Source organism: Pseudochaenichthys georgianus, chromosome 6 (assembly GCF_902827115.2).
Source record: "Pseudochaenichthys georgianus chromosome 6, fPseGeo1.2, whole genome shotgun sequence".
NCBI lineage: Eukaryota > Metazoa > Chordata > Actinopteri > Perciformes > Channichthyidae > Pseudochaenichthys > Pseudochaenichthys georgianus.
The window spans coordinates 17,054,818-17,082,055 of NC_047508.1; the positions used below are offsets into that span (position 1 = coordinate 17,054,818).

The 27,238-nt window shown below is 41.3% G+C and overlaps 2 protein-coding genes across 3 annotated transcripts in view; one reads left to right on the forward strand and one right to left on the reverse strand.

Moving 5' to 3' along the window:
- The window catches only part of tspan33b (tetraspanin 33b), a 67,333-nt gene extending 52,108 nt beyond the window's left edge, over window positions 1-15,225 (forward strand). Inside the window, exons 5-8 of one of the 2 annotated variants that reach the window (XM_034084979.2) lie at window positions 5,381-5,476; window positions 5,822-5,950; window positions 13,667-13,828; window positions 15,068-15,225. In XM_034084979.2, coding sequence (XP_033940870.1) covers window positions 5,381-5,476; window positions 5,822-5,950; window positions 13,667-13,828; window positions 15,068-15,136 — 456 coding nt within the window. In that variant the 3' untranslated portion in view covers window positions 15,137-15,225. The remainder of the gene's footprint in view (window positions 1-5,380; window positions 5,477-5,821; window positions 5,951-13,666; window positions 13,829-15,067) is intronic. The other variant, XM_071203473.1, reaches the window with a different exon arrangement.
- An 84-nt stretch (window positions 15,226-15,309) lies between these two features.
- Window positions 15,310-27,238, reverse strand: ttc38 (tetratricopeptide repeat domain 38). Its single transcript, XM_034084976.1, has 14 exons — window positions 27,125-27,238; window positions 26,607-26,684; window positions 26,279-26,360; window positions 22,593-22,764; window positions 21,191-21,364; window positions 19,699-19,774; window positions 19,245-19,364; window positions 19,071-19,130; window positions 18,807-18,845; window positions 18,223-18,304; window positions 17,563-17,728; window positions 16,628-16,787; window positions 16,109-16,182; window positions 15,310-15,813 (listed from the first exon to the last, which is right to left on the reverse strand). The coding sequence occupies exons 1-14, from the start codon at window positions 27,152-27,154 to the stop codon at window positions 15,726-15,728; spliced, it is 1,401 nt and encodes a 466-aa protein (XP_033940867.1). The 5' UTR covers window positions 27,155-27,238; the 3' UTR covers window positions 15,310-15,725.

A 27,238-nucleotide genomic window follows, 5' to 3' on the forward strand; every position in this document is an offset into this window, starting at 1 on the left:
TGATTTGAGCAACTGTTCTCTCATCAACTTCATCTGATTTTATTGGGTTTTTTAATTTTTTAAAGCCACAAACCATTCCGCGTACTGCATTACCACTCTTGCTTAATATCATCTGTTTCAACTATTGAAAGTGATTTCTTATGTTACATTTATCTCCTGTGATAAACTGTTCCTCCTCCGTACATGACGGTCTCTTGAGCTGTGCTTGTGGGAGATGGTATCCTCCTTTAAGTGCACACCTGAGGAGCAACCTCAACACAAGACCATCATTTTTCACATTTAGTGGGGTCAGCAAGTATTTATCTGTATCCTTATTTTACCTTGTAATATGCAGATGGACAACATAACGGATTAACCTGGCCTCATCACACTGATTACACAGCTGCACCATGAATAATCCGTGACAGATCATTTATATTTTAAATGAATGAAGTCAGCCAGTGTGGGAAAGGCGCCTGGGAAAACAAAAATAAGGGTGTGGGAGGGAGAGAATTCATTTGAATAATGTTAGAAAACAGAGAAATGAGGAACAGGGAAAAAACGAAGTGATATAGGAAAGTAGTCCGATATCTTAACAGGAGCTGTCTCTCTGCCAGACACGGTGCGGGACACGTTCCTGATCGACCCGGCTGTGATCCTAATCGTGGTGGGGGTGGTCATGTTCTTCATCACTTTCTGCGGCTGCATCGGAGCCCTGCGAGAGAACATTCGCCTCCTCAAGACAGTAATAGACATAACAGACACTAACTCATCCAGATCCAAGTCGTAAATCTCATGTGTGACAACAAATCTGACAGTTATGATCCCGCCTGATTTTTCAAAGATGTGTCTTTTTTTTCTAGTTCTCCTTCACCCTGACATTTGTCTTCCTCACCCAGCTAGCCATATCCATCATGGGCTTCTTCTATTCTGATCAGGTACGCGTCTCTTTCCTGAAATCCTGTGGACTAGCCTAGTTATTCTATAGTAGAGTCACTTTAAAGGTCACACTTGGTCCCCAGTTGTTTTCCACAGTTACCTCATTCACACCAACGCAACTCCGGTTCAAGCTCCGTGCTAGAGCTTTTCAGGTTCAGAACCGGTTCTTCGGTTTAGCTCCGGCTCTTTTCACACCGCCCAGAGTCCGACTGGTGCTGCGTCATTGCGTCATCGTTTGCGTCATGACGTAACCGTTTGCGTGCCTGCTTCATAAAGCCAAACCGCGCAAACCCCTCACAGCTGACACCGACAACAACAACAATGGCAGCTTCCTCTGTACCTCTTCGGAAGACCAGATTCCCAGTAGGTAGCTGGTCTCTTCAGTGGACCACTGCTGCTTGTTAAGTTTCTCCATCGTTGTGTACAAACTGGATAAAACGCCAGCTTTTTGTTGTTGTTCAGGAGTTGATCCCGCCCCTGCCCCTGCCCCTGCCCCTGCCCCTGCCCCTGCCCCTGCCCCTGCCCCTGCCTCAACGTAAGCGTGACGTATGCAGTGCTTTTGCTCTAGCCGGACCATTTATTGGAGCTTGAAACGAACCGGATTCCGGAGCTAAGAGGCTGCTCCGCTGCGGTGTGAACAGGAAAAGTGCTTTTCAAGCTCCAGCTCCGAACCGGCCCTGAAACACTGTTGAAAAAGAGGTATGAGACACCATCGACCACGAATACACCTGAGCTCCATTGATTTTGAGTATCTTTTACCGGCTTTTGGACATTGTGTGCATTTGTAAACTACAGTGAATGCAACTTAACAAGGCAAAGCATCTGAACCCACAGGGGAGATGTCTGAGCCACACAGCATGCACAAAAGAAAGTAAACACATATACACAGAACAACAGTGAAAATCAGTGTTTGTGTCTGCCAGAGAAGAGATGAAAGCACCCAATTTGAGCTGTAGTAGGGCCTACAATTACATTTCAGTGCAGTTTTAACTTTGCCGCAGGTCGGAGCAGACCTACCAATAAAGTTGAAAAGAAGATATCATATTAGACTCAAATGGCTATAATGTTTGGCATGCTTGTGGAAAAGAGCTTCTTTTCTTTTTTAAGGAATTCAAAACTTCCTTCCCTCCTTGTTGCTCAGTGACATGACCTCCTGTTTAAACTTGCTAGAGATGAGGTTTCTCTCTTCATTTATTTTCGGCCCCTCATGACTGTTCTTGGTTTCCTCTGGCTCTTGAATATTCTGTTGGATTTTGTGTTGCATCATACATATGCATGTACAATCAACCAACAGCTTGTTCTGTAAATGCTCTAGGCCATTTATTATTGAGATGGGTGTAGGGGTTTATGGTTTTGCTTGTTCTTTTTTACCTCTTTTTTTTCTTGTGTATGCATTTAAGAAAAAGGGGGACAACATGGAAAGAAGATTAGAGCAGATCATGAACTGCCTGCCGGCTGCACTGTCCCACTTTGAACTGGTCTCTGTATTTGATTTGAGCAACTGTTCTCTCATCAACTTCATCTGATTTTATTGGGTTTTTTAATTTTTTAAAGGCACAAACCATTCCGCGTACTGCATTACCACTCTCACACTGAAATGTTACTGACGTGCAGACGAGAACGCTGTTTTACCACAACACAAATTACATTAAAACCATTGAGGAGAAAATATAATGATCATTTTTAATGATGAACTCTGTTGTGTGGAACAGTCGTGTGTTCTTGGTCAGAGAGTTTATAGCTGCAGGAGGGAAATTAAAATAATAATTACAGTCAGGGCTCTCCAAGTGCCCTTCTGGTTCAGCGAACATTGAACCCAAAGACGACCAGAGCTCCAGTGAGCCAGACTTATTTTTCTTCAGAAAATGAAGGCAAATGGTAGAATCACTATCTATACTTTTTGTTATCTACATTGTTCACATCTATACCCAATATACTTGCTATCAATGGTAATTATCTTTCTCTGATATTGGGGATAATTACAGACTTGTTGTGGGTGTATTCACTTTAATCTCTTGCACAAAAACAAAGCTGTGGATGTTGGAGAAACAGCTACTGAAATATAAAGTTAAACCAAATTCTTAACATTGATGTACATAATGTGTTGATTGACATATGTTAGCATTAAACAGTAAGAAGAAGAGGAAACAATGAATAAATCCCTAAGGTTCAATTTACTCTATGTCTCAGAGCGAGGGGGCTTCCAGGGTCAGGCAGTCGGGGGCTTGTTGGCATGCTCAAGGACACCTCAGCAATGCCCCGGAGTCACACTGGCACCTCTCCAGACACCAGTCCACACTCTGTCCTCGTTCCAATCTGGATATGAACCAGCGACCTTCCATTTTCCAACCTAAGTCCCTACCAAATGTGTTCATTACGTGCACACTAATTGCAAAAACATTGCAAAATGCAATATTGCAATCCAAATGGCTTAATCTAAATGAGTTATATAAACCTCAACAGGAACAATTACACAGTTTTTAACAAGGAAAATAAACTAATTTAGAGATAGTAAAGAAAACATTTTGTGTGGAGAATGGATTGTGTAACCCCTGTTGGTGGTTCACTTCACTGAAATAAATTAACCATGTCTGTATGAGAACGATGAATGTATAGTATGTGGATTCCTGTGTATTTGTATACTAGTAGACAACCACAGTGATTGATTTGGAGGCATAAGGGAAGCGAAGGATTTCCCCTCTAGCATCCACTTATCTCCTACAGTAACATCCCATTAGGGCTCTTCTGGGAATGGAAACACAACAGCCAGTGGTGGCGTCGCTCCCTGACTTCAAATCAAATCGAATCAAGTTTTATTTATATAGCACATAAACGATTTTTGGTCGAGCCAAAGTGCTGTACATATAATTAAAATAGCCTACAGTAGAGACACTTTACAGAAAATACAACAACACAGTGTGTGTCGGGGTGCCTGCTGCCTGGCGATACCTCTCCCCTTGTGTTTCTGTCAGAACTCGGACTGCCTGCTGCTAAACAGAGCAGTTTAACACGCCTCCCAGCATCCTTCCTTGCTAAATGATTCAAATGCTTCGGCACTTCAGTTCAAAGTGGAACAAAATGTTCCATTTCAACAGATCCCTGGAAGGAGACTTTGGCACTAATGACATGAGAAGGTGTGACTTGAGCTCCGAGGCTCACGATCGTACACCATGTGAAAAGACAAGAGAGAGGGGAGGAGGGCAGGGTGAGGTGGTGGGAGAGAATGCTGGATAAATGCTAACACAATTTAGTAAAACAACTTCAGGATAAAGATTTTGGGCTATTTTGATACAGTTTACGGTATTTGTCAATGTAACCTGTTCAGACGCAGGATTTAATAATAAGAACAATTCAGAGGGTTAATTGAACTGTGCTCAGAAGTTAATTTCAAGCTTAATGACATTTTAAAGTTCAGCGGATCATTAGCATACAGTGTTCCTATTAGCATATATTACATCTGAACGCAGTCTGTACAACCGTGGCCTACATTTTCTTACACTCAAACTAAATAATTAAAAATGAATACCATGGACAATGAAGGCTAAATAAATAAAGTAGCTCACAATTTTAACATCTCAATCAATCTCATCTCGTTTTAAATCTTAATTATTCAAACAAATCAATGTTAGTCATTTATATTTCATCTGGGTTTTGTTTCTTCAGCTCAAGTGGAGCTGATGAAAAATTACCACATTATAATATCAAATGGGCAACTTCAAGCAATTATGTTCTGCAGTGGAAACAGCCGGAACCTGCTCTAGTTGGTATGCACCGTGTACATTGATCTCAAAGGCACGAATGATTTTTATTATGGTCGTTATTGTACTCCCATTGCAGCAGTTCCTGCTCCGCTGCCACCTTGGCAAGTTGCATTCCACAGGATGCTCACACAACGCAAACAAGAGGATGTTATGTGTCCCCCTTAGACATCTATTATTATTATTTATGTTTATTTTCACAGGCACAGATACAGAATCGTAGAATATTCACTGATGAGACTAATGTTGCATATCAAACGGTTATAGACTAAAAGCTCATTTGTAGCGTATATCCCTGGATGGCATTTTATAATACATTTGCAGTGCAAAGCAACATAAATATTGTATATGCCATTTAAAATGCCTGTATCAAATCCAAAGAAAAGCCCCAAGATTAGCGATAAATACATGCCTGATCACTCTCGAGTCGGTTTAACTTGGATATGAATGATCCTATGTATGATCCATTTTTAATTGTGTGAAGATTTCAACGGGATCTGTCTAAAAGGTGTGTTCACAGAAAGACACTTCAAGTAATTAAAAGGAGCCAGAACACCTGAAGAGGTTTCACCGTGTCACCGAGCACACATTTGTAGACAAGTTCAACACTGGCAATTTTAATGAAGTTATTAAAACGATTAAACTTCTTTAGTACATGTGGAAATGAACGCTACAATTCTCTCTCTCTCTCTCACCTCTCTTAGACCCGGGGTGCTCTGGGAAAGTTTGTGAAGAAAGCCATCGTGCACTACAGGGATGACCTGGATCTGCAGAATCTGATGGATTACATCCAGAAAGAGGTGCTCTGGCCAATGCCTTTCAGCTGGAGTGTCTTTACTTGTGTCTTTAGCTATCCACATCACACACATCTTCAAATTGATCTGTAAACCAGTAAACCACAAGAAGACACCACAGAGCTGCATTCTTTTGGCCTTGGTTGAGGGATTTCCACATGAGAGGCTACATGTAACATACAGTTCCTGTGCTCTGCGGGGCTCCTCCTGTGATATTCCTCCTCCATCTGTGCTCACTTTGGAAGCCTGGGTTTCCCCACGGGAGAAGCCCAGACTGGCAGGATACAGATTAGAGCAGGACCACGAGTCTAAATTTAAACCTATGCTGTGCTGTCTCTGTTTTTCTCTCAGTTCAAGTGTTGTGGGTGGAACAACTACACAGACTGGTCTTGGAACCTGTACTTTAATTGTACTCATGAGAACCCCAGCACGGAGCGCTGTGCTGTGCCTTACTCCTGCTGCACTCCTGTTCCTGGAGAGGTGCGTGCTTCTCTCTGTATCTGTCATACATCGGTCTTCAACTAAAATTCAACGAGGTCCAGTTAGAGAAAATGTCCCCATGCAAAGGTCCGGAACATCAAAATGTCTAACTTGCTTCATGAATTAGTGTGATATATATTGAAGTGACCTGTAGCTTTATCGACGTCTGCATGTAATCAACAACTGACTGCCAATCAAATAAAGTACAAAAACAACAACATTTATTGTCAATTAACAGTTAACTATACAGTAAATACTGTGGATATGTGTAATGTTCCTCTCGGGCTGCATTTACAAATAAAATAGAGAAAATAAATAAAATAGCTTTTGAAAATATGTGCATCTTAAAAGTGCTTAATTTTAGATAAATAAAATAAAGTGTAGCAGCAGCTTGAGTTTCCCTTTTTCTTTGTTAACCGTTTCACATCATGACTTAGTTTCAGACGATTATAGAACAATATCAGTCTTTACACATCATAACAATTTAACAGTTTTAAAGTTTCTCTTTCTTTCCCTCTTATATTGCAGTCCCTCACTCACTTTTTTTAAATTCAGTGTAAGAATTGAGCTCGAGCTTGTCCTGCCAGGAGTTTGTAAATCTGGGCCGACATGGAGTCAGGGCTATTCTCATACACACATGCAGGTGCTCATTGGTTACAGTGATGCAAACACAGGTATGGTGAAAAAAGAGAGAACTATTCGAAGCAGAAAAAAAACAGCGTAATATATTATCTGACAAAGGCCTGTGCTATAATGCTTCAATTACCTGCTATTCTTTATAATATACTCAGATCAATAGGAGACAGAGATGTTAAGTTATAAATCAAGGGTTTTTATTATTATTTACAGCAGGGGTGGGGAACCTTTTTCCTTTCAATATTTACAACATCCTCCGAGGGTCGTACAAATTATTGAACTCAACCTCTGCTTAAAAAAACTAAAATCACAGCCCATTCATTTGGCCTTTCTTTCATGCTGTGCAAAGAAAAAGCAACCTCTTAATCCAGATATTTCACCATGACTCACGTATGTATGCATGCATGTGCACGGTGTGGCATGACCACCAAAACAGAAAGATATGGACACAAGATGTGTGCAAATGTATTTAGTATCCTATCCATGTGAACATGATTTAAGTCGGGGGGGACCTAACCTCCTCTAGGGGGGTCCGGGGGCATGCTCCCCCGGGAAGATTTTATTTTTTTTTAAATATTGAAGTTAAAAGCATCAATCTGGTACACTTTGAGAGCAACATTAAGAGATCTATGGAGACATCTCTCAACACCCATATGAAACAGAACTGTAAGCAGATTTTTCTTTTTGGATATTTTACAAATCACTCCCATTTTAAACTCTATTCTTGTTATTTTTAACAACTTTTTTGTTACTGTCATATAGTATTTTATACCTGTTTTTCATTTAGTCTCATTAATAACTATATTGATCATATCAAGGTGTGTCTTAACCTCACTGAGCTGAGGTTATTTGAGCCTCTCAGGAGAGAGCTCTCTTCCACCTGGTTGTAGAAAAGCGCTTTAAATTCGATCATTCACCCACGCCCAGAGCGCAGGGCACTATGGGCCTGACCCGTGAGTGGTACAATCTGAATACAGTGGGACTCCCTCAGAAGGTGATAAACACTATTCAGAGTGTGAGAGCTTCCTCCACCAGGTCTCTTTACGACTGTAAGTGGAGGGTGTTTGAGGAGTGGTGCCTTCAAGAAGGACACATCTCTTTTCAATGTCCTGTCGGGGTGATTTTATCATTCCTACAGGACTTGATCGATAAACACAGAGCTTTCTCCACGATCAAGGTGTACCTGGCTGCTATTGCTGCATGCCATGTGGGCTTTGAGGGTAAGACGGCTAGCCAACATCCTTTGGTTTGCCGTTTTATGAAAGGGGCTCGCAGGCTCCTCCCTGTCTCCAGGTCGCTGGTGCCCTTATGGGACCTGGCAGTGGTTTTAAATGGGCTCAGAATGACCCCATTTGAACCCCTGGAAGGAGCTGACATGAAACATCTGTCACTCAAGACAGTGCTGTTACTGGCCCTGGCATCCGCCAAGCGGGTCAGCGATATTCACGCACTGTCTGTACATCCCTCATGCACTCAGTTCGCCCCAGGGCAAACATTACATTACATTACATTACATTGCATTTAGCTGACGCTTTTATCCAAAGCGACTTACAATAAGTACATTCGACCAGGAAGACACAACCTTGAAGAAAACAGAATCATATAAGTACATCAGGTTTCATAGAGCCAAGTATTTCAAGTGCTACTCAACTGGCTATAGATAAGCCAGTCCTTTATTAGTATATAAGTGCTCTGTTAGCAGTTCTTTGTTAGTAATTCTTTCGCTCAAGGTGGAGTCGAAAGAGATGAGTTTTCAGTCTGCGCCGGAAGGTGTGTAAGCTTTCTGCCGTCCTGATGTCAATGGGGAGCTCATTCCACCATTTTGGAGCCAGGATAGCAAACCCACGTGTTTTTGCTGATGGGAACTTGGGTCCCCCTCGCAGCGAGGGTGCAGCGAGTCGTTTGGCTGATGCAGAGCGTAGAGCACGCGCTGGGGTGTACAGTTTAACCATGTCCTGGATGTAGGAAGGGCCAGATCCATTCGCAGCATGGTACGCAAGTACCAGTGTCTTGAAGTGTTTGTGTACCCCAATTGACATTAAGGCATTTCCTCCGCCGCTGGTTTCCTCCGGGGAGCAGCAGCAGGATCTGTGTGTGTCCAGTCCGGGCTTTACACACATATATGGACAGATCAAAAGAGCTTCGTCTTAATGACCAACTCTTCGTGTCCTGGGCTAACCCTCACAAGGGTAAGCCTGTTACTAAGCAACGGCTCTCCCACTGGATTGTGGAGGCAATTGCTTTGGCCTATACGAGTCAGAATTTGCAAGCACCTTCGGGTCTGCGGGCTCACTCGACTCGGGGCCTGGCTACATCCTGGGCTTTGTTCAAGACATCTGTGCAGCGGCGAGCTGGTCCTCGCCGCTCACTTTTGTCCGCTTTTACAGGCTAGATGTCTCCGCTCCAAGCGTGGCCCGAGCAGTGCTGGGCACCTTGTTGAGTCGGGACTCTACCTGTTAAATTCTGGTTGATCGGTGATTCTCGAGATAAGCTCGTCTGGCAATACGGGAGCTACAATATCCCAAAGTGAGGCATCGAACGGAGTGTTATGAATGAGAACTATATGTTACTTACATAACCCCAGTCCTCAGAGTAACATTAAGTGAGATGTCTCACCAGACGGCCCTCCTTGCTATGGTGAAGCGAGAAGAGGTGCTTATTTTGAATGACGCATGCGTTGTGGCGCAAGCTACTTATAGGGGGTGATTTCCCCTGACGCTGACGTCAAGATCACCAGCCAATCAGGATTGGCGTAATGAGATTGATGCTTCTGTTTGCTCCGCGATGAGGCGCATCCCATAGTGAGACATCTCACTTCATGTTACTCTGGGACTGTGGTTACGTAAGTAACCTATAGTTTTTGTGTGGCTGTGTTTTAGTTGTAAGCCCAGTGGCGATCTGTTTATCTGTCATACTGATCATACAGACAATAACTTTCTTGTTATTAGCATCTGGTTAGCTAGCTATGCTAACGAATATAAGAAGCTTTTTCTACAACCAGTGAGGTAAAGGCTGAAGGCACACCTTTATATGATCATTATATAAGGACGGGTGGCGCAGTGGTCTGTGCGTTTGATCATCAGATCAAGGGGCCGTTGTGTCCTTGGGCAAGACACTTCACCCAAATTTGCTCCTGTGGGTATTGTCCACAGTAGATGACCATTACATGTATGTATGATCTGTATGTGTAATGTGTATTTGTAAAGCGCTTTGAGAGTCATTGATAAAGCGCTATAATAAATATAATGGATTATTATTATTATAAAAAAATAAGAGAATAAAGTAAACAGGTATAAAATACTATATGACAGTAACAAAAAGTTGTTATTAATAAACAAGAATACAGTTTGAAAGGGGAGTGATTTGTAAAATATCCATAAAGAAAAAGAAAATCTGTTTACAGTTCTGTTTCATCTGGGTGTTGAGAGATGTATCCATAGATCTCCTAATGTTGCTCTCAAAGTGCACCAGATTGATGCTTTTAACATTTAAAATCAAATCTTCCCGGGGGAGCATACCCCCGGACCCCCCTAGAGGAGGTTAGGTCCCCCCCACTTAAATCATGTTCACATGGATAGGAAACTAAATACATTTGCACACATCTTGTGTCCATATCTTTCTGTTTGGGTGGTCATGCCACAACCGTGCACGCGCATGCATGCGTGAGTCATGGCAAGATATCTGGATTAAGAGGTTGCTTTTTCTTTGCACAGCATGAAAGAAAGGCCAAATGAATGGGCTGTGATTTTAGTTTTTTTAAGCAGATGTCAATAATTTGTACGGCCCTCGGAGGATGTTGAAAATATTTAAATGGCCCTTGAGAGGAAAAAGGTTCCCCACCCCTGCTGTAAAGTGATATAAAAGCACTGCTGTAAAGAAGCCTTGATGTTGAATGCCAGTTAGTGTGTAGAGGAATGTCTTAGCTCTAAAAAGGACAGGTTTCAGAGGAATGTGAAGCTACTAATGAGTCCCAAGGAGCTCAGTGTAAGGACGTATAGATGTATCTGTCACCAGGGAAACGCTGTGTGTAGAAGTATCAGACTCTGAAACTGCACTTAAAGTTCAACCTTTACCACTTACAGGCAGAGAAGTATACAGCATGCTATGAAAGAGTTGTCGTAAATCCACTTACAGAGATTACAACTATTACATCCTATTCTTTTGATTAATGTGAAAAAAAAAAAATCAATCAATCAATCAATGTTTATTTATATAGCCCAATATCACAAATGTTACATTTGTCTCAGTGGTCTTCACAGTGTGTACAGAATATCAGTATGACAATACGACACCCTCTGTCCTTAGACCCTCACATCGTACAAGGAAAAACTTCCGGAGAAAACCCAAAAAGCTGAATGCTTCTTGCTTGAGCTTCAAATTAATTTTCTTTTTACGTTATTCACAACTGCCATGTAAGGGCAAAACTAAATAAACTCCCCTCTCAAGAGGACTAACATAAAATGTCAGGCTGAAGGAATAAAGTGAGACGAAATGACAAAGTATATTTCATGATTATCAGGCTTAATGAGCATCCCTACAGCAGTTAGTGTTACAACTAATTTATATACACACACACTGGTAGACAAATACATAGAAAAGATACCTAAAACAATCTTGAATAAGATTCCAAAAAGACATTTAGAGTTCATTTCATTTCATTTCAAACCTTTATTTAACGAGATTGGTCCCATTGAGATCATAGATCTCTTTTTCAAGGGAGACCTGCAGCATATAGGTTCCACATGAAACATAAAGTTGCTCGAATGTAGCTCAGAGTCTACAATTACAGATACCATTTAGATAAGCTTGGCATTGGATGTGTGTCAAGTTATGTATTTATATGCCTACAGGTGACATCACCATGACTACATCTGCAAGGATAAACTCCTGCTGCTACTTTCTTTTTCTTCGGGTGACATGCCATGTTGTGTGGAACTGATCTGACAATGACCAACACTTTCTCCCTCGCAGCCAGGCCCGGTTCTACGGCGGTGCATAAGGGTGCATTGCACCCTCATTTGAGTCGTTATGCACCTTCATTTGAAAAATTAAAAGTGAAAAAAATTACATATATAATAATAATAATAATTGTAGTAATAAGAAGAAGAAGAATATAGTTGAAATAACTAATTGTGGTTAAATAACATTGTCTGCTGCATTTATTTGGTCAATTTAAGCGGTAAGTAACGTTATTATGTCAGGTGCGCGTGACCTGTGCCGCTGCGCGTTCGTCATCTGCAAGGTGCTTACACAGCAGTCAATGATGGACATCAGAAAATGGTTAAAACAACCAGCCCTTATCACCAGCAGTAACACTGCATCTACTGCAGGCAATAACAGTTCAGATCATGGGGACATTACGTTACCCGCGGCCACTGTCGTGGACACTAACGTTCTCCCGCCCGACTCGCCAGCTTTGCCCGCCTCCGTGCAGCCGCAGCCGTCTTCGTTGCCCAAACACCGCCACCCATCGGCGGCCCGCAAGTGCCAGAGGATCTCGGCAAAACAGAGCCTGCCCAGGTATATTTAAAAAAGTACCCAACTCGCCTGGGGTAAGGCGCTCATTTTGCAGCTCATAGTTTCAAAACAGAGATTGGCTGGAATATTCATGTAAAAAGATGAATATCTGCTATGCATGTAGACATTTCGGTTCAAGTAAGTCAGATGCCTTCACCACAACTGGCTACAACAACTGGTGCCATGCTCTTGTACATGATAAGGGACTGGGAATGCATGAATCAAGCAAAGAGCACATGAAGTCTGTGGCTTTGTGGAAGGAGAGGTGCAAGAAGTGAGACTGGTACAGAGGTTTCCACTCTTGTAAATACAGCACAACTGGAGAAAACAAAAAGTACATCTGTTTACAGTTCTGTTTCATATGGGTGTTGAGATGTATCCATAGATCTCTTCATTTTGCTCTTAAAGTTCACCAGATTGATGCTTTTAACTTCAATATTTAAAAAAATAATCTTCCCGGGGGAGCATGCCCCCGGACTCCCCTAGAGTAGGTGAGGACCCCCCTAGAGGGTCTTAGGTCAACTCCCCACTTCCTCACCCTCTCTAATCTCAGATGCACCCTGAGTCATTGTGTTCTGGAACCGGGCCTGCTCGCAGCATACATGAAAGGTTGATATGTGACTTAAAGAGTCTTAGTGAGCCATGAGCAAGATTCATGAGGTGATTTGAAACAGAACAAAAGGTCAGAATTATATAATAATCAAGAGGAAATTCGCTAAGCTTGGAATACTGCATCAACAAAAACAACTACAGGTATAAGCTTAGGTTAAACAAATGGAAAAAACATGCTAATCTCCAACATATAGTGCTGTCGGATATGCTGCCTACAGTAACCTGAACAGCCTTTGTAGCAGAGTTGGCAGCAGTGATTAACCTATTTCAAAATTGAAGCCGTTTCATGAAGGTTTTTCACACATGCAGCCGCCTTCCATGCATAACAAAGAAAATGTGTGCAGATAAGGATGCATGCCGGCACACAACAAGCAGTATATATGTAAATACACTTTTCATGCATGCAAGAATGCACCCATTTGCACTTGCACAAAAGACACATACTGAATGCTTGCCTAACCTGCAGACACACAGCAGCGCATTGTAAAAGCAACCAATTCCTTCTAGTGTGTGTTAGCGCAAAACACTAAAGAGTGCATGTAGATCCATCACAGTCATATTGATTATACATCATACACGGAAAACAGATCACAGTAACCTTTTTTCGACATGGGTGAGGATATAATGAATTAAAGACTTGAGGGGCTGATGCAGTGCTGCAACCTGCTGGCCTGAAACTGCATGGCTGCTTCAGGGACCTTTTGTCATTAAATTAAATGTAGTTGTATTGCTCACTTGCAGTCTTTTCCTGTTTTCTCCAAGTCTCTACAATTAACAAAACTCTCCCAAGGCTGTAACAATAGTTCATATTGTGAATTTAAAATAACATGAGATGTGGAATGTGTGAAAGCATCTTATGCATACATTTACATTGTTTAAACAACAAGAAGGCTAGTCTCTAAAAATGTTTTCTGTCTCTCTGTCCTTCGCCTTTGTCCATGTGGTGTACAGACGGTGGTCAACACTATGTGCGGGTTTTGGGTTCAAACCCAGAAATACCTGGAGGCAAACAAATTAATCTTCCCGGTGGGCTGTGCCGACAAAGCGGTGTTGTGGATCGAGTCTCATCTGTTGCTAGTGGGGGCCCTTGCCCTTGGTCTGGCCTTGCCTCAGGTAACATGATTTTTTTGCCACTAATTGGCAACATTTAATTGCCATCAGTAACCTCAGACAATTCTGGGTTGGAATGGCTTTAGTCTTGTTTTAAATAAGTTTCCACATACAAACAAACACACACACACAAGTCGATATAGGCATCAACTGGAGGCTCACAGGATTGAGCGTGTAGCGATCAACATATTGACGGGATGTGCTCCCTCAGAGACTTCCATGGTGCATTTGGACGAGGCAGCTACGTAGTCCAAGCAGCAGTCCATCAATCAGGACCCTGAACCTCTCCTGAAGTAACATGGTAGAAAAACTGCCCTGCACAAGTTGGCTCACATGAGAACCTTGTACAGAAGAGGGGAAAAAAAACCTAATAAAAATCTGACTCTAAAAGAAACCAAGCTTAATGTGAAGCCATTGGGACAGATCTGATTTAAAATGGAGGGTTATACCTAGACAGCAATAACTAGGCACAATGGGACGATGAAATTTTAACTGCACATTATTCATTTATTGCACTGTTCTAGGCCGAAAGCTCAGGTTAATGTGAGACCGAGGTAGAGGTCTGCTTGTGATAATGTAAGATTATGTGCCTAAGAAAAGAAGCACACTGACGATTCCCTCCTCACCAAGCACCGCTGCAAAACACCTCAAATCACCCCACATTAAGTGCTCTTGATAAGTCAAGTCAATATGTTCTATTGGCCATGAAATGTAATTAGCACCCATCAAAAAGCTGCTTTAAATAATTAGTACAATTACTTATCAAACTGATTCAGCCACAGTGTGTCACATTGGATTCTCCCACAGCATGCAGCTTTGCCACTAGATCTTAAGTCAACACTGTGTCTCTGATATCGGCTGATTGGGTCCCCAAAGATCCTGTTAAAGGGAAGCATGTGAATTACCCATGAGTCCTGTCAAAACAATTTCACTAGTTTGCTTTGATGTGCAGGAAAGCTTTCTTTTTTTAGTCATCCAAACTAAACACATTTAAATCAAACCTGTAATTATTGGAAGGCTTTGTTAAAAGCTGTTTGCCACTGATTGTGTTTTCTCGCTGTGAGAAACACTTTGAAATCAGCCTCTATTTGATGTAAAAAGTGTTAAGATCCTCTTTCAACCAGTATACAGTAATATCCTGCCTGCGAAAAATTAGTGTGAGGGACCTTGAGATGCTCGGCACAGCCTGTACAGTTTCAGAGAATCTGTTGTGTAATGTAAAGCGCTGCTACTGTCCTCCAGATTGCAGGCATCGTGCTGTCCCAGATCCTGATCTCTCAGATCCAAGATGAGATTACCTCAGTGTTGTGAGAGCGGGCCGGTGCAGAGGAAGAGGAGGGAGGAAGAGAACATACAGTGCTCTACTCAGCTCGTCTGACACGCGCAAGGACATCTTTTCTCACGGCTATTGTACCACTGCAACGTTTGAACACATTAAACATTCTTACCATGCTGCTGCCTAAGAGTAGTCATCACAAGCAGAGTGCAAATGAGTGTATATTTATTGGTTTTGAAGATGCTTTTTCATATTAACTTTGACATGATGATCTGAATAACTTGTAAATGTGATGCTTATGAAATATAAAACAAGGTTAGTTAAACAGATCAGTATTGATTAGAGACATAACATAATCATCTCAGGGGATATAAGGCTATTGATCATGCAAATTAGCAACTTTGTTTTATATAAGCTCGTACACTTGAGAAATGTGTTATAAAGCTTAATCACGATCTAAAAAAAGTCTAAAAGTATTTCATTTAAAATATTGCAGATATGTTGACTACATTGCCAGGTTTCTACTGTTAGATGAGTTTCCTTAAGCCCAGCAGTGGAGATCAGATTCATATGTTGCTTTATGTGTTGTGCATGTTGGGAACTGCCATGCTCATCTTGATCCGTCTAGATGTGAAGGGCCAGAGCTCTCTGCATCAGACGATCCGTCATTGGGGAGTTTGGCCTCATGGCTTCGCGCTCCACCAGAAGACCTCTGCAGAAAGAGAACAGCACAAAAACATAAACACAGATTTACAGAGACAAGCTGGAAGCTGACCTGATCAATAATGAAAGTATAACGTGGTGTACAGACAGCGGCTGATGGTTACATAAAGAGAGCATACGGTTTGTATGGACGTTGATAGAAAGCAAAGTGGAGTGGACGCGGCCCCTACAGATACTCGGCTGTATCATGATGAAATCCAATGCTTCAAAAGTCCCTTCTTGTGTCTCCTATGATCTCTCAGCAGACCTTCATATGAAAGCATCAAGTCCCTGTTGTGCATTACCTTCCAAGCTTCTGATGGTGCTTATCCTCCGATTTCATGGCTGCATGAATAAGCAGTTGATTGAAGACATCCCTCTGTGAACAACAGTTGAGAAACCCATTAGTAAACAGTAACACTACCCTTCTTCAGCCCTGTACATATCGTCTTTGTACCCTTTTGTGCTATACTGTGTATGTACGCTGTTGCACCTATGGGAATGCTTTTCTGAACACAAAGAACATCAAATCCACTGAGTCCGTCAGCATCCATCACAGATTCATTATTCATACATTGCAGTACATCCTCACACTGTGTGGTGTGTTCGTGGACTGAAAGGCTCTTTTGCAGAGTGTTCTTCACTTCTGGCCTATTGCACAATAACAGGGATTACCTCAAGAAAACACAATACAGTATGATCGATAATATCCAAAGAAAAAAGTGTCAAGGCTGTACACTTTTCAAAAAAAATAACCGTTTGGTTTTGGTTTATTCTTATTTGCCTTGAGCTTACTATATTAACCCCTGCCTGTGGGACCTGACCTGTGCATCGCTGCCACCTATATTGACCAGGCGGTAGCGTATCGGCAACAGAAGGTCCACGGTGCGATTGTAGTTGCCCCGGTCGTACTCCATCATGGCCTGACACATGGGTACACCGATTGTCCGTCCCATCTGATGTTGCAGATTGACCCCTGGCTCTCTGTGAAGGAAACGAGAGGTTAATAACTGGGGAAAACATATTTCGTAGTATAGCTGGAAGGTTAATATTGGGCAGTAACATCAACGAAACCTACAGGAAAAGCTGCAGGTTGTTTTTTTAAAAGACTGTATTAGCGCATTAATCTACTGAACTGAAAAACTGTGAACGTCTGAGCAGGACTTACTTCCCTGTAAGGCAGAACGTTCCACACTGCGGTTGGGTTTTCGTGGATGAGCTAATGCTTACTCACTGCCTCTGACGGTTAGAGGAAGCATGTACAATGACATTATGGATTATGTAAAGCTGTGCAATCCTTCCACACCCAGGTAATAAGAGTGACACGTGTATAGAAGAGTGATGGAATTAAATAAATGCAAACCCCCAGAAAGTGCATCCTTCCCAGACTCTTGTGACTTGCATTATATTACATAACACTGAAAAACATGACAATTTAAAATAACTGGATTTTAGTGACAGCTTCTCCGTGGGTTGCACACAGAGCCAAATGGAGAGCACAAGATGTCTGTGGTTTGGACGCCAGGCAACATTGTGACCACAAAGCTCCAGAGGCAGCAGCAGCTGGTCCGTCTGCTGCTGAGGGAAGACCTCGGTCTCTGTGAGGAGAGAGCTCCGAGTTCTCTCTCGCTCACTATCTCGCCGTCCTACGCCCAGCCTCGTTTCCATCTCCTCTTTACATAAGGTCTGTGTGGCTTTTATGTAAGGCGGTTAGAGTGCTGAGGTGTGCAGTGAACAAGAGAAATGGTGCGGAACTTACTTAGACAATTCCTGGAGGCCCTCCAGCAGGCGCTGAGAACATCGGCTCTCTTTAGCTCCCAGCGACGCCATGAAGAAGTGGGCGTCGTTAAACAGGGTCACGTGATCATCAGTGTGAGGCTGCGTTATCTGGAACAGCTCTCGCCAGCGATCCTTCACGCACACACCTGACCCAACACACACACACAAATATGGCTTCAAAGCTGCACAAAGGTCACAATAAAAGAAATGTTTTTCAAATGTCAGCAGGTAATTTGTTCTGTATTTGAAATTAAAAGAGAAAAAAGTGGAATATGGTCCGAGGTTTGGCTAATTACATCTGATTCGAACACAGTCCCTTTAGTTTCAGATTAATGAGGTATGATAAGGGAGATAATCTCACCTCATTAGCAGTTTCACTTAAGACCACACCGTCTTAAATGATCTCCAAATAGACGTTTTTCGTGGCCCTTAAGCCAATTAGCAACACATTAAAAATGTTACATCAACCTCAAAAGGTTAATTGTTGTAATCTTGAAGAAATGACAGGCATCTACAGTTTATGTGGTGTCCAGTGATGGATGAATAAAAGATTAAAACACCCTTTGCAATTTCCATATTGCAGACATTGATAACATTGCCAGTTATACCTTGTCCATTCCCATATCAGCCCGTATCTTACCCTCCAGTTCCAGTCTGTAGAGCATGGAAGAGGCATCGACCGCTTCCAACATGGATCCTGTGGCTTTACAACGTCTGAATACCTAATACAGGAACAACCTTCACTATGCAGCACAGCTTGAACACTGACAGATGTAACATGGAACTGCCTCCACACAAGGAACACCATTTTAAACAAACATGTTCAGGACTTGCTCGATTCTTCTGATACATGTGGTTAAACATTACATTCAGCAAATGATGTAACAAGGGCAGATGTGTTGAAACGTATGGCAGTGGCAAGTAACATTAAGACATATTATTGTAAAGGTACAGGAGAGGACAGTAATGGCTTTACTTAAAAACGGTCTTTCCTATTTTTAGAGTGAATGAAAAAATAAATCAGCTTTGGCAGTTAACACTGAAGTACATTTTCACATGGACTTCAATTTGCACACACTTCTTGAAACACAACAACACAACAACATATTGCTTTTAGTCTGCATCCCCTGTGTGTTGGAACATGCATGGCTCTTGAAAAGCTAAGTGTGCATGTACTCAGACATACTACTAAGGTTCTGATGAAAGTTGTCAACACAGACCAACCTGAGAATCGTATATCTGAAGAGCGGCTTCGTATTGCCCCTGAGGAGGAGGAAGAGGTGAGGAAGAAGAATTTGAATAACTCCAGACTTAAAAGATAGGCAGTGTTGATAGATTGTGTTGCACAGATGCAAACACAAATTAATCTTGCAATATAATCAACTCCAGACTTCAAATTACCCAGGGGAAAGGATATCATAAATACAAGCTCCACAAACACTCCTGACAACTATTCGCTTGACTGAGGAAACTCATTATACTCTTTACCTTCTCGATGAAGCATAGAGCCCAGTGCCAGTAGTTATGACTGGCCAGCACGTCAGATACCTGGAATACAACATTGAAATATTTTGTATTTGTGGACTCAGCAACCTTGTACAGTATGTCAGTTATCAAATGAATCAGAAAAACACACCGCTAAGGAAAAGACAAAAGTTGTACCTGCCAGTCTTTCTCTCTGCTCTCCATGAACTTCAAGCCTTTGTCCACCTGTGCTGTCATCTCGTAAACGTGGGCTACAGAGTGAACCGACCAGGCGTCACCTGGAGCCATCGCCAGGCCCTGCACAACACACGATAACAGTCAGTAAAGGAGAGAAGTACAGATGCAGAACACAATGTGGTATTGTTTTAGTCCTCAGCAACATTACAATGCTCAAGTTTCCATTACTATCTTACTTCGGTTTATGATGTTCCTCAATGTATTTTTTAAGTGACCTTCATGTCACAACTAATTTGTATGCATTAAGCATTGAGCTCATGAGTAGGGCGGCTGTGGGCTGGATAAGCTGCCACATTGAAGTGACACCGCCAGCGCAGAAGCAGACAGCCTGCACCACCCAGCTGCAATGACAACGGCACGTTCAAAATAACTGATACAGGGAAGAAAATCTCACCTCCATGGCCACTTTCTCTGCCTGGTCATAGAGGCGACATTCCATGAGACCAAACGAATACATTCCATTCAGATAGCTGAGGGTACACACACACACAAATCTTTCATTAAAAAAAATGCAGGACAGATAACTTTTACTCTTCAGTTAGGATGATGAAAAGCAGAGACTGTTTTTGTAACCAACCCGTGAGCAATAACAAAGACCCCTACGGGCAGGGGCGGCGGGTAATTAAGGCTAGAGAAGGGTAAGCCTTCCCTTAATTATTGATCCCTATACTTTTGTGCACTCCACTGTTTCCTTAACGTCTCAAATACAGCTACAATATATTATGTTCAGCAAACCCAACTATCAACCTGTAGTATGAAGCTATGGTTTTTACAGTCGTTTAATACATTTAATCATCACATTAAGGCACATTAAGGTAGCACCATCGGAGCATAACGATGTTTTGAATTCTGTCAGAACGAGCAGAGGGAGACTCGTAGGAACAGCTGGAGCACCATGGCATGTGCCGTGCGCTCACCTAACACGGCTCAAAACAAACAGCGCTGGTTAGGAAACTTGTCTTTGTCTCATGAGCTGCGTCTATACAGTACTGTCAGTTCGTGTCGGCTCACAGCAACAGGATATAGAAAATCCACTGATAGGGACATTCATTTGGTGACCATTACGTACAATGTTGTTTGTTTGCGCTTTTTGTATTAAACTTTGTGTAATAATTTTACTTGGTATGACTCATCCATTTACTTCGACCACCTGTTTACTTCGCCTGAAGTGGTCACCCATGATTGCAGGGTGCAACAGACTCGACTTAAAACACTCAGCTTTTCTCAGCAAGAAGCACTTTACTTACAACTGCCGGCAAACCTAAAGAGACTACAAGTGTCGGAGGATCATTGTTAAAACTGCTTACTTTAATGTCCCATCAATTTAGTTTTTTCTTTCTTTCTTTTTCATAATGCAAATTATTATGACTTAGAAATGTCATGTAGTTCTATTTAGACCTTACCTTAAGTATCAGGTTTATAGACAGACAATGTGAATATTGTTCTCGGTTCCCATAGAATTTGCATTATTTAATCATTCTGTATGCCACATCAAAGATTCAAAAAAACATTCATTATATTTACGCATATTCAAGTGATTGCATATAATATAAACTCCAATCTTTTTAAGACGCTTAGCATAACACATTGCACATGATTATAATGAGCCTGTGTGCAGCTGGTCAGATTATATGAGAGAATAATAAAGTGCCTTAAAGACTAAAGAGGCCTATTTACCCCATTTGTATTTGTAATGCAAGTAAGCACCTGTGTACGGTATAATCGTATAACCATCAAAGCCTTATTTATTGTATATAATTGAGACTGTGTTTGAAGTCTCCCTTCACTCCCATTACATATCTAAACTAATATGATTTGGTTAATGACTTTTCATATGATTAAAGCTCATCCTAAATGCTTCTCGTAACGTGTGGTGTCTCCTGTACCTGAACAAAGGCATGTGAGGTTTCCAGTAGGGCAGCACCCGGGCCACAGAGTCCCTGAGCTGGAGCTGGGCCCCCATGTAGAAGTAAGCATCCTGAACAAACTTTAGAGCCAGCATGTCAGTGGGGTGATCGACCAGAATGTCTTCCCATAGTTCACAGGCCTTCGGATAGTTACTACAAAAAACATGAGTCACTGTTAAAGAAAGCTGAACAATGAAGGACAAAAGAATGAGTGTACCATGAGAATAATGAAGATGTCAATATGCTTTGTACCGGACGGAGGGAATTCGAGGCAATAGAAAAACACAAAGACCCTCTGTGACAATATTGAGAAACAGAATTTTCACTCAACCTTGCAATATATCACGCCGTACCATTGGGAAATAAGGCGTACTTGTTAGATACACTGTGACTGAAATGTACAAATGGTTCTTTGGCATATAATATTGAAGATGAGTGCTGTGGATCTGAAGCAAGCGTCTGCATCACAGGGGGACAGAAAGAAAGGAACCTGGAGCGCATGAATAATGGCTGGAAAAATTAAACATTCTTATGGTCCTCTGATGTCTGAAGGGACTTCATTCCTTCACAGGCAACCCGTATCTTCCTTCGTGATGATAAAACTGATCTCTTCTTTATTTGGCCTAAATATTAACTGACTGCATTGTAGCCCTTACTTCAAAACATGTTACATTAAATCAGGGAACATTTCTCTCTTTTGGTCAGTTTGTTAAATGGACATTTATCAAAAACAAATATCTTCAAGCAAGGTTATTGTTTCGGAAAAAATCTCAGCTATTGAGTTGGATTCTCATCCCTTTTATGTTTGATAAAAGGGATGAGAATCCAACTCAATAGCTGAGATTTTTTTCGAAACAATAACCTTGCTTGAAGATATTTGTTTTAAAATATTTAATTGGATTAAAATACAACTCATTTTTCAAACAAAAAAAGTAACACTGCTGAAAACTGCTCACTGCAGAAATGTTGTTTTTGATACTACTGTGTATAGGATAAATGTTTTATTTTTAAATTATGATTTTAAGATATTTATAGTTTTGATTTGTATTTTAAGTGAAGACTAATTTATTTATGAATTCCTATATGATACACCAATCAAAGTTTGGATACCTTATACCATTATGTGTATACATTATTCCACAGACTAATTCAAATTGTGAATTCATGTTATAAAAAAGGAGGTTTAACGCATTAGTAAGAATTCTATGTGTCTAAAAGCTCCTATGTGACAGACAGCAATGCATGTTGGGATCCCATATTACACTTCAAAGACCACTCGTGACCATTCAGACCCTTTTCTGTAACCACTGCTTTGATCAAATTGTTATTCATCTCTCTGTTTTGAATACATTTCCTGTGGCAAGCTGGCTCTGGATCTTACCCATGTGAAAAGAGCTCCATAGCCTTGACATGGAGCCTCTCTCTGGGAGAGATCTCCTGGCTGTTGGCCAGCTCCACTGTTCGCCTCACAGCGCTGGCTAGACTCTCATCCAGGCGGGCCGAGCTGGATGTTGAGACCAGATTCAGCCCCGTACTGATCACATGGCCCATGACTACAGGGAAAACAAATAGCACTGGTCTTTTCTTTTCGACTTTCTCAGAGCAACTTAAGTGTTGTGAAGAAAAACATAGACACTTGTAAAAATTATAATTTTTTTAGTGACACCTTTAAAGAGGCCCTATTATGCTCATTTTCAGGTTCATATTTGTATTTTGTGGCTCTACTGTGACATGTTTCCATGCTTTAATGTTCAAAAAGTGTTTTATTTTTCTCATACTGTCTGTGCTGCAGCACCCTCACCCTCTCGCAGCGTCCACACTACAGCTCCAAAAATAGCTTGGAGCTGGGCGTGTCTGGAGCTTGGGGATTTTATTCAAGCAACACGACCAACAACCAATCACATGAATCTCCCGCCCCCGACATACAAAGCAAAAACCCCCGGGGATTTTATGCGAGCAATATATATATAAACTCCCCAAACAGGCGAAAACCTACCAGTTCCCCCCACTGCCTCTGCCACCTCCCTCCATGCTGGTTCCTCCGGTTTGTGTCCCGGTAGGTGAAGAGGGTCTGGTCATACAAAACCGGGTGATTGCTACGGTGATAGTTAGTTTCTCCTCCGACTTTTTTTGAAATATAGAAATGAACGGCGGGATATCTCTCCCAGCTTAGACGCGGTTTGATTGGCTGGCGCTTCAGCTGTCAGATTTTGGGAAACGGGATTTGATTGGCTGGCGCTGGCTACTCCGGCGTCCAGGCGACCAGAAGTTGAACATTTTTCAACTTCTGGTCGCCTGGGTCGCCTGAGACGCCTCGCTCGGCTACCCACAATTCAGTTTGGCGAAAAAGCGCGGCTACGTGACGTCACCCCATTGAAAGTGAATGGGCAGCTTGGAGCTGCTTGGAGCTTTCGACGCTGTAGTGTAGACGGGGCGTCTGACTGAACAAAGCCAAGTTTGCTCTGATTGGTCAGCTGGTAGGCCCTGTTGTGATTGGTCAATTGCTTAGACGTGGCCCGCCCTTAATCCTATTACGTACTATTGGAGATTGAGCCATTAGGAGCGAGAGTGTTACATGATGGTGTCATTATCACAGAAGTGAACAAAGGAGTCCACTCGGGGCGTCTCATGTACTGTAGAGGGGGAGAGAGGCTCCCTCTGGAGGGACCTTTGGCATTCTCTCTGATAGCCATATTATGTAACAATGACAATGGCAAACAGTTATGTGGTTAATGGTCCAAATTCCCAATGAATAGTTTACTTATCAAAATAATCCTATGTTGATACTCAAGCAATAATCAAACTAATATTTGATTGAAAAACAGACAGAATATATGTTTTCGGCATCTCAATTATGGGATTTTTTTCTGGCGGTTTTATTTTTATATTAAACTGAATATCATGTTTCACTATTTTCTGAGAGACTTTGGGCTAAACAATTCCTCTAAAAAATAATTGGCAGATGTTTTCATTATTAAAATAACCTTGTTCATTGCAGCCCTATTAAATGTCGTTTTTTTATCTAAAGACAACTATAGTCTGTTAATATATTCAGATCTGTGGACTATGATTCATGTAAACAATGCAATTCATCTTAAACCTAATAACCTCAATTGTTATGTTCAATACATTTGAAGGGTCTGATCCTGTATTTTCAGCAATTGTCAAAAGCAGCTTGCAAGTTCTCAAGAGCATCAATTAATATTGAACCCGCACAACAACAGCTTGACTCATTTGCATGAACATATCACCTAAAACACTTGATGGAGATAAACAGCAGCTTCTCCTACACTGAAGACACACTGGGCCCAATTCTATTCAGCCTCTATGTAAATGACTTGCCCTCAGTGTCACTGGATGTGAGGTGCAAATGTATGCTGATGACACTGTCATTTGTGTCCATGCAAAAACCAAGGCCCAAGCTGCTGCCAAACGAAGTGATGCAATGGTACATGCACATCAATGGCTTACTGACTCACAGCTATATCTACACGTTAAGAAGACTGTCTGTATGTTTTTTAGCAAGACCAACACTGTATCACACCGTGAACCCAAGGTCCATGTGTCAGGGGAGGTCATTCAAACAGTTACACATTTTAAATATCTAGGCATTATCCTTGACACTACTCTATCCTTCAAAAAACAAGTGAGAAAGGAAATGCAAATAACTAAATACAATCTAGCAAACTTTAGATATATAAGGAACTGTTTGACAACACCTGTAGCAAAACTCTATATGACTGCCATGATCATTCCCTACCTAACATACTGTATGACCAGCTGGATCCAGGTGAAAAGCAAAACATTAAGGCCTATCCTATTGCTTCACAAACAAGCTCTCAAAGTATTGGACAGAAAACCTAAGCTATACCACTATTGCAAAATCCTGGTCAAACATAACCTGCTCAGCTGGGAACATCTTTTGAAACACACTAATGCATGTCTCGTTTGTAAGATTAGAAATGGCAAGGCACCCCCACCACCACTCTGCACTTTTATATAGCAGAAAAACAGCAGAACCACAAGGTCTGCCCTAAGAGGGGACTGTGTAGTCCCACTTAGGTCCAGTTCCTTTGGTAAACAGTGTTTCTCTGTGAGGGCATCAACACTTTGGAACACAATACCAATACAGATCAGGAATAACACCTCTTATCATACATTTAACCACTATCATAAGAACTGGCTTTGAAGCAATCAAAAATGTGAACACTTTTAACTGTATCATAGTATGATAGTATTTCATCTGTTTGCATGTTTGTCTGTTCCTATTTATTGTTGTACTGTTGTTGTCTGTTGCTGTGTGTATTTTTTTTTTTGAATTATGTTTTTATTTCTCTAGTTTTGTTTTGGTTATTTTAACATCTTGCCAAAAGGACAACAGTTGAAAATCAGCCTGCTGGCTAACACTGGCACGTTTACAGCAATGTTGATCAATGTGCACTGTCCTTTAAATAAATAAACAAACAAACACAATTGTTTCATATGACAGGTACTGAAGGTCAATGCTTTTGCTAATTAAATGACAGTGTAATTATTAAATATCCAAGGCTACATCACATCAGAAAGGCATAGCAGACAAAGTGCAGGTGCAACTAATAACAATAACGATGCCTTACTTCCATGTATTGTCCTGTCATTCCACTGCAGTCGTTAGTGATGTTATTAGATACACCTGTGCTTTACAGTATGTGTGCATACAGTACATAACATATGAAAATGTCTGTTTTGAAAGCGTCTGTAAAGCTGAGGGGTCTTCTCCTTTTACAGGTCTTTGTGCTTTCTAAACATGGTTACTCAGTATGCTTGGCCAGATTTGTACATCTAACTAAAGTTAGGATTTTGTCAATGATTATTTATTAAATATAAAAGGTCAAAGTATTTTATTAATTAGGCTTTTTTTTAGCAGTGCATACATTTAGAGCTGAAACCTTTTTCTCTCTTCTTTCTTACTCTGAACTTTTAACATTGATTTGTCTGTTGTCTCATTTAATACGTTATTAACTGTGCAGCTGCAGTATCAGTAAAATAATAGTGAATATTATCTCACGTTATCTCACGTCTATTTACCAAAGTTAGGGTCTGCTGCTGTGATCGCAGAAAGGCATCCTTCAAATCCTCCCAAGGTTTCATTGTTCTTCCATGTGACATACTAGAAGTGGAACAAGATAAACTTTTGGGGACAGAAATCTTCAAACAAGTTAGTCAGAGTTCATTTAAAAACTCCTCACATGCATTGGGGTGGGTTGAATGGTATGCAAATTCATAAAATATTGCAAGATATAATAATACTACGTGCAAACTACTAGGACTTTAAAAACAATTAATACAACTTCAATTTGTACCTTTAATACTAGCAGCATGTGTCATTTGTGGAAGAATAAGCAGTCAGTGTTACCTGAGTAAGGAGGGCGTCATACAGTTTGCACGCCTCATTACTGCTGGTGGACATCGGGAGGTTCTCTGCACTCCATGCCTGTAAGGGACACAAGAAATAAGTACTGTATCATCGCCAGCCTTCAATATAAAGTCTACAGTGCATTGATTCATTACGCTAAATAAACGTTTTCTTTAATTTTGTTATCATAAATATATAAATAACTCCTTGTAGCCTACTGATAGAAAAAGTTCATATTTCCGACGTTATCTTTAGTTTAATATTGACAAATGTAGCTAAATATGCATTTGTCAACATTTTCTCTGAACTAGAAAGACAATAACAGTTTGATATCCCCTGTCAAATGATATGTTGCTTCCACATGTCTTCTTGGAAACCTTGTGTAACAATTGTATCCGACAAGCCGTTCCTCGAAAACTACATAGCCTACAAAGCGAAGGTCGTGTCATACTTTGCCGAAATGTTTTATCTTACTTTTGTAGGTAGAGCCTACTACTTTCTGAAGCCCGAATACTAACCTTGCAGTCCCTGAAGCTTGAAGCCATCATTTTTGAAGAGCGGCTCTTATCTCTCCAAACTTCAACAACAAACTGGAGCTAAACCGTCATATTTATGTGAAAGATATCTGACCG

Excerpts from the sequence above, each read along its gene's own strand:
- ttc38 (XM_034084976.1), bottom strand. The coding sequence starts at position 27,154 with ATGATGGCTTCAAGCTTCAGGGACTGCAAG. Across the intron at positions 21,365-22,592 it reads ATGGAGCTCTTTTCACATGG|TAACTATCCGAAGGCCTGTG; the intron begins GTAAGATCCAGA and ends TGTTTTTTGTAG. Across the intron at positions 19,365-19,698 it reads CAGAGAAAGTGGCCATGGAG|GGCCTGGCGATGGCTCCAGG; the intron begins GTGAGATTTTCT and ends TGTGTTGTGCAG.